At 43.2% G+C, this 16,296-nt stretch overlaps 2 protein-coding genes across 2 annotated transcripts in view; one reads left to right on the forward strand and one right to left on the reverse strand.

Moving 5' to 3' along the window:
* The window catches only part of Sbat (LSMD1 domain-containing protein Sbat), a 543,594-nt gene that overhangs the window by 173,261 nt on the left and 354,037 nt on the right, over nt 1-16,296 (reverse strand). The gene's annotated exons all lie outside the window — the stretch shown is intronic.
* Nucleotides 3,696-15,975, forward strand: LOC123767066 (centrosomal protein of 63 kDa). Its single transcript, XM_045756534.2, has 4 exons — nt 3,696-4,350; nt 5,049-5,102; nt 6,185-6,746; nt 13,580-15,975. Exons 1-4 carry the CDS (start codon nt 3,729-3,731, stop codon nt 13,632-13,634), a joined length of 1,293 nt encoding a protein of 430 aa, XP_045612490.1. The 5' UTR covers nt 3,696-3,728; the 3' UTR covers nt 13,635-15,975.

Genomic DNA, 16,296 nt, shown 5'->3' on the forward strand with positions numbered 1-16,296 from the left:
GTGGAGCCTCTGTTGCTTGTGTTGTGTGTTGACACCTCCACAGTGCCGGTCCACAGGTTGTCTCGTGTGTTTTTCCCTCCAGGCAGTGTTGCTCCTCCTGCTCTCTTGACCGGATTTTGGTCTCTCTCTCTCTTTCCTCAATTCGGTTTATGATTTTCCCTTCAGTTCGAGACGTGTTTCTTAAAGCTGTATTTTTAAAGCTGTTTCTTTTGGTGGGCAGTTTGTTCGTTTGCAGCCTACTTTTCTGGCGAAGAATGAGTCTGCTAACTTCTTGAGAGGTCCTTTGGTGACTGATTTTTGGCTCTGGTTCAGCCGCATTCGAGCACTTTACGCCAGGCCTCGGCCAAGCTCCCAGCTCTCTGTTATAGGCCTCGTCTCAGCTATCACAACACGTCGCTACATTTACAACAACGAACTGCTGTAATCAAGACTATATAAAATAAACATCAAAAGCCACTAAAGTCTTTGAGTCTCATCACCCAAACTCGTATACGCAAACATATGTTATAATACAAATGTCACGAGACTATATAAAAGGCAGAAAAATCTCGGCAGAAAACTGCTGATTGATCAACCTTACCTCACATATCTGCAGGCTCATGGGGAGAGAGAGAGAGAGAGAGAGAGAGAGAGAGGGAGGGAGGGGGGACATTGTAAGCTCAGAGTTCCTAACCTGTACAAATAATGTGGTAGAAGTACTTGGAATAATGCCTCTGTTCACCTAGCAGTAAATAGGTATCCAGGAGTTAGCTTGTTATAATAATAATAATAATTTTTATTTAAGCAAACGTACGTACATACATACATAGGATATAAGATTATATAAATCATGGGAGGAAAAGTACAATGCCAAGTGACTATCATGCAGAGCGTTTCTGGCTAATATGGGGAAAACTAAAACGGGATGGTAAGTAGTTCGACTACTTACTCGATATAAGCCCAACATGTACATATACACCAGCTGCCTGTCCCCCGACAATGAATAATGATTATTAAAACATAACCCTTGCAGCAGCAGCAGCAGGGACCTGCTGACACCATCAACATCCTGCCCGCGCAGCTAAGGGCATCAAGTCATGATCTTAAAAGACAACATTGAAGCCTTGCCAAGCCACAACCACTGACGCGCCGCCGTGACGCGTCTCCACAGTGGCCACACTATTGATGAGTGGCGTTGATTCGGCGTTGAATCAACGCTATCAACGTTGATGACATTGATTCTACGCTGCATTGGCATTACTCTTGAACGTTGTGCTCACTGCGTGCCAGTATCACCACTCGTACAGTGACCGGGAGGGAAGACCTTCACGCAGCACAAAGAAGCACACTGAGAACCTCAAGAAGCAACTACAAGGACATGCTTGTACACAGGAAGAGTCAGTCATCTGATCCTGCTGGAGGCACAAGGTGCGGGGTCACAGGGGCAACATTACGCCACGTGTTCCTTCTCCACAGCTGGCAGGCGTATTTATGTTACCATTGCCTCGCCTTGCTGATGCGTATTAGAACTGTGCATGTGTGTGTACTCCCTAGATGTGCTTGCGGGGGTTGAGCTTTGGCTCTTTGGTCCCGCCTCTCAACTGTCAATCAACTGGTGTACAGATTCCTGAGCCTATTGGGCTATATCATATCTACATTTGAGACTGTGTATGGAGTCAGCCTCCACCACATCACTGCCTAATGCATTTAAATTTTTTTCCTCAAAATGGATAATCACAATGAACAACATCTCACTATACTGCAATGAAAGTGTAATGGAGTTCGCAATAGAATTAATAATGCCTAATGCATTCCACCTGTTAACTACTCTGACACTGAAATAGTTCTTTCTAATGTCTAGTGCATGTGTGTATATAATGTTTGTGTACGTTGTTGTTGTTACAGATTCAGCTACTCGGAACTCGGAACAAGTTCCAAGCAGCACGGGCTATGTGGTGAGCCCGTAATGGACTAACCTGGCACAAGAGCGGTGCCTCCTTTGTGTACGAGTGTGTGTGTGTGCGCGCGCATTTTAAGTATTTTACAAGCATAACAGAAAGGGGAGCAGCCAGCATTGGTACAGTGACGGACACTATATCTTCACTACACAGTCTCCATCACTGCAACCATCTTCACTACACACTACTTCAACAACTGACAAACATAATACTAATACTAATAATAATAATAATTTAAATGAAGGTGCAATGAGTGGGTGAGATTACATATGGTTGGCATTTGTCCGTTCTTGTACAGCCTGAGAAAACGGTCACATTAACCACCAAAGAAAATGGTCACAATTGACGACCAAAGAAAATGGTCACAGCTATGACCAAAGAAAATGGTTAGTGACGTCCAAAGAAACTGATCAGCATTATTCTAGTATTATAAACTGGGACGACAGTCTGTATTAGGATTATCACTCTAATATTAGGAATATCATCTGTATTTGCTTTAACTCAGTGTTAATGTTCATCTCCCCTGTGTGTCTCGGGGTGCGGGCGGGGGAAGAGAGAGAGAGAGAGAGAGAGAGAGAGAGAGAGAGAGAGAGAGAGAGAGAGAGAGAGAGAGAGAGAGAGAGAGAGAGAGAGAGAGAGAGAGAGAGATAATGAATGATAATGAGTGAATTTGAACTAGGTTCAAGTCTTGGCCAGAGTGGATTGTCTAGGTGCCAATCCTTAACTACTGTTCGCCACCTGTTAACCCAGCAGTAATTGGATACCTGGTTGTTAATCAATTTGAATAATGTTTCAGGGAAAACTAGTGAGCACGGATTACCATACGTTTAGTGAAGGGACTGTCAGCCTTCCCAAAAGAATAGACGCATTCTGACTGTCGGTCAGAATGCGTCTGTTCCTATACCAAAATGTTTACTAAAATGAGCTCATATAGGATAAGAACTCTCAGCTTTTATTTTAATTAAAAACAATAATGACATTGCAAATGAATCGCTAGTCTTAATTAACAATAATAAAAACTGAGATATGGGACAGAAAAGCTGTAGTAAATCACAGATAAATCACAATGAAGAAGAAATCACAAGAAAGAAACGAAAGGGAAGTTGACCAGACCACACACTAGAAGGTGAAGGGACGACGACGTTTCGGTCCGTCCTGGACTATTCTCAAGTCAACTTAAGAATGGTCCAGGATGGACCGAAACGTCGTCGTCCCTTCACCTTCTAGTGTGTGGTCTGGTCAACTTACTTTAGCCACGTTATTGTGACTCATCGCCTGCATGCGAAAGGGAACTAGATGGATGACTCAGGCAGTAAAACGAGAATTGATAAGAACATAAGAACATAAGAACAAAGGCAACTGCAGAAGTCCTATTGGGCCATACGAGGATGTGGATGGAATAAGATAAGCTAAATAAGATGGATAAGCTAAAACCTACATCTTTTCTGTCTTGATCTCTATCCACATAAAAGTTAACCATTAGTGTTAGTATAGACAGTCTTCTACTTTCTCAGTCGATAACTCAGTCCCGGCCCCTGCCTGTCGCTCCCATGTACTCTTCTCCCTCCCGCTACTCTCACCCATGCTCTCTCTCTCTCACCCCTCCCCTCCCAGCTTACCCACTCTCACCTTCCCTCTAAGATCCTCCTGTCTCCTCCTCCTCCTAGCTCTCACTCCACCTCTGAAATTCCTCCTCCAAGTCCGACCTTGGACCTAATTTTAGAAGAGGGAGGAAGCCGGCCCTCCGGGGGTATTCAAGGGGCCATTCAAGTCAGTCGTCCTCTGAGCACAATGGTGCAGAGTCTGGCCCTCACGAGCCTCAACCTGGGGTTGAGGCTCCTGCTCTCCCAGAGCCCTCACCTGAAGGCTCACACCTCCCCCGTGGACCATAACAACGTTACCAAGGCTACTGAATATTTTCCCACCAGCTCCACACACGGCTATGACAACATAGAAGCTATAGAACAGGTTTCCACCAGTGTCACAGACGGCTATGACAACATAGAAGCTATAGAACAGGTTTCCACCAGTGTCACAGACGGCTATGACAACATAGAAGCTATAGAACAGGTTTCCACCAGTGTCACAGACGGCTATGACAATACAGAAGCTATAGAAGAGGCTTTAGTCAATATCACAGACGGCTATGACATCATAGAAGCTATAGAACAGGTTTCCACCAATGTCACAGACGGCTATGACATCATAGAAGCTATAGAAAAGGCTTCCGCCAATATCACAGACGGCAATGACAACATAAAAAAAACTACAGAAAAAGTTTCCACCAGTTCTACAGACGGCTATGACACCATCAAGGCTACAGACAAGGTCATATGGATCTTACAGAATGGACTGTCACCCGAGACACCTCTCGCAGAAAATCTTCTCCACGCCGTCCTTCTCAGTCAGTTAGGTTGGTACTAATAGAATTTACCTGAATATACCCAACACAGGTTGGGGAATTGAAGGGTTTTGCTTACGTGAGGTTATCCAGATGCACGATAGCATCTTACACATGTTGTGATTTGTTTTTACAAATCTTGCTCTTGTGTTCGTTGCATGTTGACATTTCACCTGAAGGTGGCCGCCCCGCCTCCCTCAGCCCAGTGTGAGGTAGATAGGTATCAGCCAATGTAGACGCACATGTGTAGTCCCACACGATCTGCTTACCATCCCTCCATGGCGTCAGGGTGACTCCGTCTGGGCGTTTGTTACTGTTGTCAGGTCTGCACAATTGAGGTTCCCTTTGTGCTGGACAGATATATATGTATATCAGCACCAGCTTCTGTGCTGACTAGGGTTCGAGTCTCCTGGTGGGGGTGATTGTCTAAAGTTGTTTAACTTCAAACTTGTGAGTTTAAGCAAGTTAGTGCATAAAAGCATAGACACGGTGTTCTCCCATATTAACAGGAGTTTGATGAAGAACGTGAGTGACCTCTCACTTGCTCTAGTGCCCTTGGGAGGTGGGGATATTTGGGGGGTTAAATACCCTAAAATTTCCATCTATATTAAGGGTCTGAGTTGAGCTTCTTATGTACAAAGGTTCCTAGCTGTAACATAACATCCAATAACCAGGTACATTTGTATAATAGTTTATCTCTCTTTTTGCAGAGAACAGCGGAGTGTTGATAGACTTGACCCAGGCCTTCACTGCGCTCGCCAAAGGTAATTTAGATATGAAAGTTTTATGTAATCATTCATTTGTAAGTGATTGATACAAATCCTTTGAGTTGTGGTTCAAAAAAAAAAATGATAACGAGAAACGAACATTAGTTTTCCATTAAATTTAATAAGCATCAGTCTCATTTTCTGTTAATGGTTTTGACACTAATTCAAATTATTGAGGCAAAACGTATAACAGAAAATGAGAAAGATGAGTGACAATTTGAAGGATAACCAACATAAACTATTGTTCGCGCCTCTTTTTTTTTTTTTCTGAAATTACTTAAGTGTAGTTACCTAAGTGTAGCTAAAGGATGAGAACAACGCTCGTGGTGTCCCGTCTTCCCGGTACTCTTTGTCGTATGACGCTTTGAAACTACTGAGTGTTGGCCTCCACCACCTTGTCACCTAACTAGAGCACTGCTTAGGTCGCACTTGTTACTATTAAGTTACTAAAACTATAAAGATTATTATGGATGTTCCGTGTCTAAACCTGCATGTTCCGTGTCTAAACCAGCATGGAAATTCCTTGCCTGCAGCCACCTGCCATATATATTGATATCCCAGCCAATTCCTGGCAATCACAATGTCACACTGTCTAATGGATGTTTTCTGCTGCCCGTACATATAGTTCTCGGCTCTAAACATATTATAATTTCCTTTAATATTGCTTTCTGCCCTTTGAGTGTCAGTGATTGCTATTCTGTCAGTCCTAGTGTCCTGAAACAGTGCGGTTTTGACAACAAAGATTGGAATTCTCAAGTCTACTCAATTTTAGACTTATCACATGCACCTCTAGCGCCGTTCAGATCACTAGAAATAAATCAGATGTTAATCTGAGTTAAATCAGGTTAATTACACAAATACCCAAAGCATGGAGCTGTAGAATAATACAATGGAAGCTCCCGTGTCCGCCCCCCGTTGGTAGTGTAGTTCGATAAACATTACGATATTTTCATCACACTTTACACATATATTAGTCATGTACTCCGTGGGCGCTCCCCAGACCAAGGTGTGAGAGGACTGGTCAGGCGTGAGCGTGGCAGTGTTATCCTGCAACTAACTCTCCCGCCTGTTTTTGACAGATGGTGAAGCCAAGGCCAGCCTTACCCAACAGCTGCTACGGGATGTTGAAAGGCTGGAACAACAGGTTCTCCAGCAGGAGGCCGACGCCCAGCAGTTGAGAGAGCAGCTGCTACTGAAGGAACAGTCACTCGAGGAGCAAGAGCAAGCTGTGAAACATGTGGCCGGAACAATACAACAGCAAGACGCGGCTCTCCTGGAAGAGGAAAACTTAGTTAACCAAATGATGGAAGAGAAACTGGTGCTGGAGACGGAGCTAGCGAGTCAGGCGGGAGAGATGTTAGTGGTGGTGGAGGAGCTCCGTCACGTCAAGGAGGAGCTCCGTCACGTCAAGGAGGAGCTCCGTCACGTCAAGGAGGAGGAACAACATCAGGCGACAGCTGTTGAAACAAAGTTACGAGCAGTTGAAGAGAGTGAGGCCAGATGTGTGACAGAGTTGAAATCCATGACACAGCACAACGCAGAAGCGAATCTCATGAACCATATCCTCCGGGCTGACAAGACCAACCTGGAGGAAGGACTACTGATGTGTCAGCGCAGTTTACAGGAGGCTACCACGCACAGGTTAGTTGATCAGGCGCCAGTGTTTTATTTATTTATTTATTTATATACAAGAAGGTACATTGGGATTGTGAGGATACATAGCATAGTAATAACATTCTTGTAAAGCCACTAGTACGCGCAGCGTTTCGGGCAGGTCCTTAATCTAAGAAACTTATAAGTAGGTAAATACTTGCAAAATTTATAAAAATGATAACAGTTACATAGCATGAAAAGAATAAAAGATGAGAGAAAAATTGTAGGTATATTAAAGCACATAGGTTGATACCTGGTTGATACCTGGTTGATGGGGTTCTGGGAGTTCTTCTACTCCCCAAGCCCGGCCCGAGGCCAGACTTGACTTGTGAGAGTTTGGTCCACCAGGCTGTTGCTTGGAGCGGCCCGCAGGCCCACATACCCACCACAGCCCGGTTGGTCCGGCACTCCTTGAAAGAAACAATCTAGTTTCCTCTTGAAGATGTCCACGGTTGTTCCTGTAATATTTCTGATGCTCGCTGGTAGGACGTTGAACAACCGCGGACCTCTGATGTTCATACAGTGTTCTCTGATTGTGCCCATGGCACCTCTGCTCTTCACTGGTTCTATTCTGCATTTTCTTCCATGTCGTTCACTTTAGTACGTTGTTATTTTACTGTGTAGATTTGGGACCTGGCCCTCCAGTATTTTCCATGTGTATATTATTTGGTATCTCTCTCGTCTCCTTTCTAGTGAGTACATTTGGAGAGCTTTGAGACGTTCCCAATAATTTAGGTGCTTTATCTCGTCTATGCGTGCCGTATATGTTCTCTGTATTCCCTCTATTTCAGCAACCTCTCCTGCTCTGAAGGGGGAAGTGAGTACTGAGCAGTACTCAAGACGGGACAACACAAGTGATATGAAGAGTACAACCATTGTGATGGGATCTCTGGACTTGAAGGTTCTCGTAATCCATCCTATCATTTTTCTGGCCGACGCAATACTTGCTTGGTTATGCTCCTTAAACGTTAGGTCGTCGAACATCATTATTCCCAAATCCTTGACATACTGTTTTCCTACTATGGGCAGATTCGATTGTGTTTTGTACCCTGTATTATGTTTCAGATCCTCATTTTTGCCGTATCTGAGTACCTTGAATTTATCACCGTTAAACATCATGTTATTTTCTGCTGCCCAATCGAAAACTTTGTTAATATCTGTTTGTAGTTTATCAATGTCTTCAGCAGAGGTAATTTTCATGCTGATTTTTGTATCATCTGCAAAGGATGACACGAAGCTGTGACTTGTGTTTTTGTCTATATCTGATATGAGAATAAGGAACAGCAGTGGTGCAAGGACTGTACCTTGAGGTACAGAGCTTTTAACTGCGCTCGGACTCGATTTTACTTGATTGACTGTTACTCTTTGTGTTCTGTTCGACAGGAAATTGAGTATCCAGCGTCCTACTTTACCAGTTATACCCACTGACCTCATTTTGTGTGAATTCACTCCATGGTCACATTTGTCGAATGCCTTTGCAAAATCTGTGTATACGACATCTGCATTATGTTTTTCCTCTAATGCCTCAGTGATTTTGTCATAGTGGTCAAGTAGCTGTGAGAGGCATGATCTTCCTGCTCTAAATCCATGTTGGCCTGGATTGTGGAGGTCATTGGTTTCCATGAATCTAGTGACCTGACTCCTGATCACTCTCTCAAAAACTTTTATTATGTGGGACGTTAGGGCAACTGGTCTATAATTCTTTGCCAATGCTTTGCTACCTCCCTTGTGTAGAGGGGCAATGTCTGCTGCTTTAAGCGCATCTGGTATCTCCCCCGTGTCCAAGCTCTTCCTCCACACTATACTGAGTGCCTGTGCTACCGGCACTTTGCATTTCTTTATAAATATTGAATTCCATGAGTCTGGACCCGGGGCTGAGTGCATGGGCATATTGTCAATTTATCTTTCAAAATCCGCCACGCTCGTGTTGATATCAGTTATATTTACAGGTGTTTGAGTATCATTCATAAAGAAATTGTCTGAATCTTCCACCTTCATGCTGAGTATAGGTAGCTCAGAATGATAGCAATGACAGCTTGAATGGTAGTTTAACAAAACTTAGCAGGCACAATACAGCATATGGCTACCACATAAAAGAAGACAGCAATGGACACAATGATAAAGTTGTTTGGATTAAGTACATAAAGATTGGGAGATTGGGTAACTCTAGACACAGAGCAAACAACAGTGTTAGCAACAGTGTTAGCAACAGCGTTAGCAACAGTCTGGCAGTGTTGTCAGTGTGTGGAGGATGATGTGACAGTGTTGTCAGTGTGGGGGATGATGTGACAGTGTTGTCAGTGTGGGTGATGATGTGACAGTGTTGTCATTGTGAGGGATGATGTGACAGTGTTGTCAGTGTGAGGGATGATGTGACAGTGTTACCAGTGTGAGGGATGATGTGACAGTGTTACCAGTGTGAGGGATGATGTGACAGTGTTGTCAGTGTGGGTGATGATGTGACAGTGTTACCAGTGTGGGGGATGATGTGACAGTGTTGTCAGTGTGGGTGATGATGTGACAGTGTTACCAGTGTGAGGGATGAAGTGACAGTGTTACCAGTGTGAGGGATGAAGTGACAGTGTTGTCAGTGTGGGGGATGATGTGACAGTGTTGCCAGTGTGGAGGATGATGTGACAGTGTTGTCAGTGTGAGGGATGATGTGACAGTGTTACCAGTGTGAGGGATGATGTGACAGTGTTGTCAATGTGGGGGATGATGTGACAGTGTTGTCAGTGTGGAGGATGATGTGACAGTGTTGTCAATGTGTGGAGGATGATGTGACAGTGTTGTCAGTGTGGGGGATGATGTGACAGTGTTGTCAGTGTGGAGGATGATGTGACAGTGTTGTCAATGTGTGGAGGATGATGTGACAGTGTTGTCAGTGTGGGGGATGATGTGACAGTGTTGTCAGTGTGGGGGATGATGTGACAGTGTTGTCAGTGTGGAGGATGATGTGACAGTGTTGTCAGTGTGGAGGATGATGTGACAGTGTTGTCAGTGTGAGGGATGATGTGACAGTGTTGTCAGTGTGGAGGATGATGTGACAGTGTTGTCAGTGTGGAGGATGATGTGACAGTGTTGTCAGTGTGAGGGATGATGTGACAGTGTTGTCAGTGTGGGGGATGATGTGACAGTGTTGTCAGTGTGGGGGATGATGTGACAGTGTTGTCAGTGTGGGGGATGATGTGACAGTGTTACCAGTGTGAGGGATGATGTGGCAGTGTTACCAGTGTGGGGGATGATGTGACAGTGTTACCAGTGTGAGGGATGATGTGACAGTGTTACCAGTGTGAGGGATGATGTGGCAGTGTTACCAGTGTGAGGGATGATGTGGCAGTGTTACCAGTGTGAGGGATGATGTGACAGTGTTACCAGTGTGAGGGATGATGTGACAGTGTTGTCAGTGTGGGGGATGATGTGACAGTGTTACCAGTGTGAGGGATGATGTGACAGTGTTACCAGTGTGAGGGATGATGTGACAGTGTTACCAGTGTGAGGGATGATGTGACAGTGTTGTCAGTGTGAGGGATGATGTGACAGTGTTACCAGTGTGAGGGATGATGTGACAGTGTTACCAGTGTGAGGGATGATGTGACAGTGTTGTCAGTGTGAGGGATGATGTGACAGTGTTACCAGTGTGGGGGATGATGTGACAGTGTTACCAGTGTGGGGGATGATGTGACAATGTTGTCAGTGTGGGGGATGATGTGGCAGTGTTACCAGTGTGGGGGATGATGTGACAGTGTTACCAGTGTGGGGGATGATGTGACAGTGTTACCAGTGTGGGGGATGATGTGACAGTGTTGTCAGTGTGAGGGATGATGTGACAGTGTTGGGGATGATGTGACAGTGTTGTCAGTGTGGGGGATGATGTGACAGTGTTGTCAGTGTGGGGGATGATGTGACAGTGTTACCAGTGTGAGGGATGATGTGACAGTGTTACCAGTGTGAGGGATGATGTGACAGTGTTACCAGTGTGAGGGATGATGTGACAGTGTTACCAGTGAGAGGGATGATGTGACAGTGTTACCAGTGTGAGGGATGATGTGACAGTGTTACCAGTGTGAAGGCGGAGGCTGAAACAAATGGGCAAAAAGTTTCTTTCTCTCTGATGCCCCTGTTACCTAGTTGTAAATAGGTACCTGGGAGTTTGACAGCTGCTACGGGCTGCTTCCTGGGGGTGTGTAACAAAAAGGAGGCCTGGTAGAGGACCGGGCCGCGGGGACGCTAAGCCCCGAAATCATCTTTCAGCCTCTGATTCTGCTATTGAGTTCAATAGGTTCTTCTCTTCCATTGGGTCATCCCTTGCAAATGACATTCCATCTTCCAGTACTGATGTTAAGGACTATCTTACAGGTAACTATCCACAGTCTCTGTACCTAAAGCCTACTAATGCCACTGACGTCAATGAGATAATTCTTTCCCTTAAAACCAAGTCTAGTGCCCTTGAGGAGATACCAACTTTAATTTACAAAAAAGCCTCCAGATCTTTAGCCCCTGCTATTGCATTGCTCTTCAACAAGTCACTTGAACTCCAAACCTTTCCAGATATTCTAAAAAAAGCGAGAGTAACGCCTGTCCACAAATGTGGTGATCTCACAGATGTTAACAACTACAGACCTATATCAATCCTGCCTAACTTGTCAAAAATTTTTGAAAAACTAATCTATAAGCAGCTTTACTCCTATCTAGCCAAACACAATATACTTAGCCCTTGCCAATATGGCTTCAGACCCAAAAAAGCACTAACGATGCACTTATTAGTATGATTAACTCAATTCATACAGCTCTTGATAAAAATGAGTTCCCTGTTGGGTTATTTGTGGACCTGCGTAAGGCTTTTGACACTGTCAACCATCAAAACCTTCTTCTTAAATTATATCATTATGGAGTCAGAGGACACTCCCTGCAATACCTCAAATCCTACCTTACTGACAGGCTCCAGTACGTTTCTGTGAATAATTCAATTTCTCCCACCCTACCCATCAACATTGGTGTTCCTCAGGGCAGCATACTTGGCCCTCTCCTCCTTCTCATCTACATTAATGACCTTCCAAATGCCTCCCAACACCTCAAGCCAATTCTATTTGCTGACGACACAACCTTCATTTACTCCAGTCCTGACCCCTTTGCTCTAAATGTCACAGTAAATACTGAGCTAAATAAAGTCCATCTTTGGCTAACTGCCAACAAATTCACCCTTAACATTGACAAAACTTTCTATATTCTGTTTGGCAATAAATCCTCTAATCAAATAAATCTCAGGATAAACAATACCCAAATTTGTAACAAAATAGATGGCAAATTCCTTGGCGTTCTCATTGACCACAAGCTGAATTTCCAGGGACACATTCTAAATATATAAAAAAAAGTTTCAAAAACTGTTGGCATTCTTTCTAAGATCAGATATGTACCTCGCCTGCCCTGGTGACTCTCTATTACTCCCTCATCTATCCATATCTCAACTATGGTATTTGTGCTTGGGGTTCTACTACCCAAAATCATTTACGTCCTCTAATTACTCAACACAAAGCTGCTATTAGGACAATATCCAACTCTGGCCCCAGACATCAATCGGTACCCCTACTCAAATCTCTGAATATGTTAGATATTAAGTCACTGCACATTCTCTCATGTGTATTATACATATATAAAACGCTAAACTATAATGCCAATCCTGATCTCAAAAGCTTCATAGAAGGTTGTAACAGAACCCATGAGCATCACACCAGAAATAAATACAATTTTGATATTCCAAGAGTACGACTTAATCAAACTAGAAATGCTCTACAAATCAAGGGACCCAGAATGTGGAATGACCTTCCCAATCATGTTAAAGACTGTACCTCTCTCAACCAGTTTAAGATAAAAACGAAGCACTACCTAATAAATTCCCTGTAACCTACCTTACCCCTCTATTGTCAACCTATGTCTGTTTTTTTTTTAAACACCGCTTTTTGTCGACCTAATTATATTTGTGCTGCTTTTTCAGCCATGTTCCCCCCTTTTTTATCTTTATTTTTATTTGTTCTCAACACATTTTATTCTTTATACTCAATTAGTATTAAGTTTTAGTCATTAATGTTTTTCCTGCCCGAAACGCTGTGCGTAATAGTGGCTTTAGGCATTGTATGTACTAGCTCCATCTATAAATCTATCAATTGTTGTAAAACCTCTTGTATGTATGTACTTGCAACCCGTTCTCGCACTTTCATATAGTCAATATTGACTTATTAAATACGTGCATATGTGACATACTAAACATACTAGTTTACCTTGAAAAGCTTCATAGAAAACACCGACCTTACCTAACCTTCTTAGTATGTTAAGATAAGCATCTTATTGCTTCGTAATTACAATTATTACTTAACCTATTATAGGTATAGGTTAAGTAATAATTGTAAATACTAAGAAGGTTAGGTAAGGTCGGTGTTTTCTATGAAGCTTTTCAAGGTAAACTAGTATGTTTAGTATGTCACATATGCAAGTATTTAATAAGTCAATATTGACTATAAGAAAGTGCGAGAACGGGTTAGTACTTTACCTGAATAAACATTTATTTATTTATTTATTTATTTATTTATCTCAAGATAACCCGTCTTGCCCGCGTGTAGCAGAGAGAGGGATCGTGCAACCTAACCTGCTCTACCTTAACCTGACCTGACCTTAATATACACTATACTGATACTCTCCTCTAGCAATATAGCATCTATCGCAGCTTCTTGTCACTGGTGATATTGTCTCAGATGGTTTATACAGACATTACCTGTGGGAGCTGGTGCATGGAGCCGTGCTCACTCTTCTCCTTCATGTTGTAGGCACCACAGGGACCGGGAGAGGCACCGTCACGGCTGGCACCGCGGGAGAGGCTGAGCCAACACGGCCAAGGACTGCAACACGACCATAGGACTGCAACACGGGCCAGGACTGCAACACGGCCATGGGACTCCAACACGGGCCAGGACTGCAACACGGGCCAGGACTGCAACACGGGCCAGGACTGCAACACGGGCTGGCCGGAGGAGCAGCCTGCACACCTCACCAGCCTGGCCACACACCTCCACGTCTAGGCAGCCACCGTGAAGGATTGCTCCGTCACACACCTGAGAGTTATCATTAACGACATACATAAATGGTCTTGTTGATGTTCTTGTTCATCTTGTAGCTGTTGTACGCCTATAACTACCATAGTTAGAGTGACGTGTAGGAGGCAAGGAGAGCGTTCCTTACCCCTATAAAACTTATTCCCTTCAAAATTAAAATATCTTTATTTAGTTACCATATTATTTAATTCAGTTATATATATAACATTCTGCATTTGTATTAGAGATTTCAAGCAGTATTTACCATGTGAAACTCGGCCGTCACATCCACAACATTAACAGTCGTCTCGTCCGACCTCTTGCTCAGCACATGACACGTCACTGCCAGACGTAAGATAAAACAAATAATGTAACTTGTGTTACTTCCCGTTTTCCCAAACCATCTAAATATGGCTCAGATCAACCTAACCTGTTGTGGGAAGCTTTCTGCTGCTGGAATGTTCCCCCGTCACTAATATTTATAATGATCACAGAGTGTAAATCTCTTGCATCTCTTTTTGCAAGAGATTTGGACAATGTAAACACAGTGTCCTGGTACCCCCCCCCCCCAGCAAATAATGGAAGGGGCTGGCAGCACCGTAGTATTACCAGTTTATTATAATAATAATTCACTGTGTTGGGGGGACAGGCAGCCAGTGTGTATTCGTACACGTCATTCAAAACGGGAATTTTCTCAAATATAAATTAATATTATAATATATTAGCATATTGTGTATATATAGGCATAGGATAGGTTAGGTTAGGTGTTTAGGTTCTGTTGGCGATTATTTGTATTTGTAGTACGTGGGTGAAGCATTTATAGCAACCCGTCCTCGACTCAAGTCCATTACATCCAGCGGTCAACCCCACAGACGCATTCATATATTTTAACATGCTGTTCATTCAAAACCGGAATTTTCTCAAGTATAAATTAATATTATAATATATTAGCATATTGTGTATATATAGGCATAGGTTAGGTTAGGTGTTTAGGTTCTGTTGGCGATTATTTGTATTTGTAGTACGTGGGTGAAGCATTTACAGCGTTGTAATTCGAACAAAATTCGTCAGTGAAGCACTTGTTCCGGATATGTTCGAACGTCAGCAGTTGTGAGTCGTGTGTAAACCGCTTTTCATTCATAAATAGGGGGTTTGGCGGGTGCATGGAATCACTTTTGGATCTTTGTTTGGAGGACGGGCTGTCTACAGCGTTGTGGTTCGAACACAAGTCGTCAGTGAAGCACTTGTTCCGGAAGTGTTCGGACGTCATCAGTTGTGAGTCGTGTGTAAACCGTTTTTCATTCATAAACACCTGGGGGGTTGGCGGGTGGATGGAATCACTTTTGGGTCTTTGTTTGAAGGTCGGGCTGACAAATTTATGAATGCATCTGTGGGGTCGACCGCTAGATGGAATGGACTTGAGTCGAGGACGGGTTGATTCAATCATAAATTTATATCCGTAAATAATAATTATCTAACCATTTTGCTGTTTCACAATTTCGTAGACTATTAGTCATTATCACAGTGCTTGAATGATGACCTTAACATTTTGGAATAATATAATCAATTAATAATAAAGGGGTACCACCTCTGGTGCAAGTGTAGGGACCCATAGCCTCGGAGATGAAAATAAAGAGTACTCAGAGAAGACCTTGTGGATCCTCACTGAACACTTTGATATTTTCTTCTCCTACTACCCCCTATTCTTTTGGTATCTGTGTATTTTTTTCCTGTTAGATCTAGTTTCTGAGCGAGATGGCATCACTGTGCGAGGCTCCTGACAACACTGGGTTGACTTTCACAAGTGAAGTGACGCTGTTCGAAGTTATTTAGATGTATCCCCCCCAAAAAAAACTGAAAATACAGTCGCAGTATATTGTTGGCCATGTCTTATGTTTCTAAATGTTGACTTTTTTTTAATTGATAAAAAACTGTCACATACACAGAATTATTCATAACCTCTAGAGCAAGGCAAGCACAAATTTTACAGAAAAGTTACTGATAATTTTGCGCGTAAACAAAGAAGAATTCCATTGAACCATGGGTATAAAATGGTAAGATAAAACAATATTTTGTTACTACTGCCTGTTTTATATCTTAAGTGAATTAATAAATATCTGTATTAATATTCATACCTTGGCTTCATGAAAGACCTGAACAGTCATTTGTTAACCTTATCATTTGTTAGACGTCAGGGAGCCGCTGGTTAGAGTCAGGACCTGGTGTAGTTAGTGGTGTGTAACCTGACTCAATGTTGACCAGACCACACACTAGAAGTTGAAGGGACGACGACGTTTCGGTCCGTCCTGGACCATTCTCAAGTCGATTGAGAATGGTCCAGGACTGAATCGACTTGAGAATGGTCCAGGACGGACCGAAACGTCTTCGTCCCTTCACCTTCTAGTGTGTGGTCTGGTCAACATACTTCAGCCACGTTATTGTGACTCATCGCC

Source organism: Procambarus clarkii, chromosome 53 (genome assembly GCF_040958095.1).
Source record: "Procambarus clarkii isolate CNS0578487 chromosome 53, FALCON_Pclarkii_2.0, whole genome shotgun sequence".
Taxonomy (NCBI): Eukaryota; Metazoa; Arthropoda; class Malacostraca; order Decapoda; family Cambaridae; genus Procambarus; species Procambarus clarkii.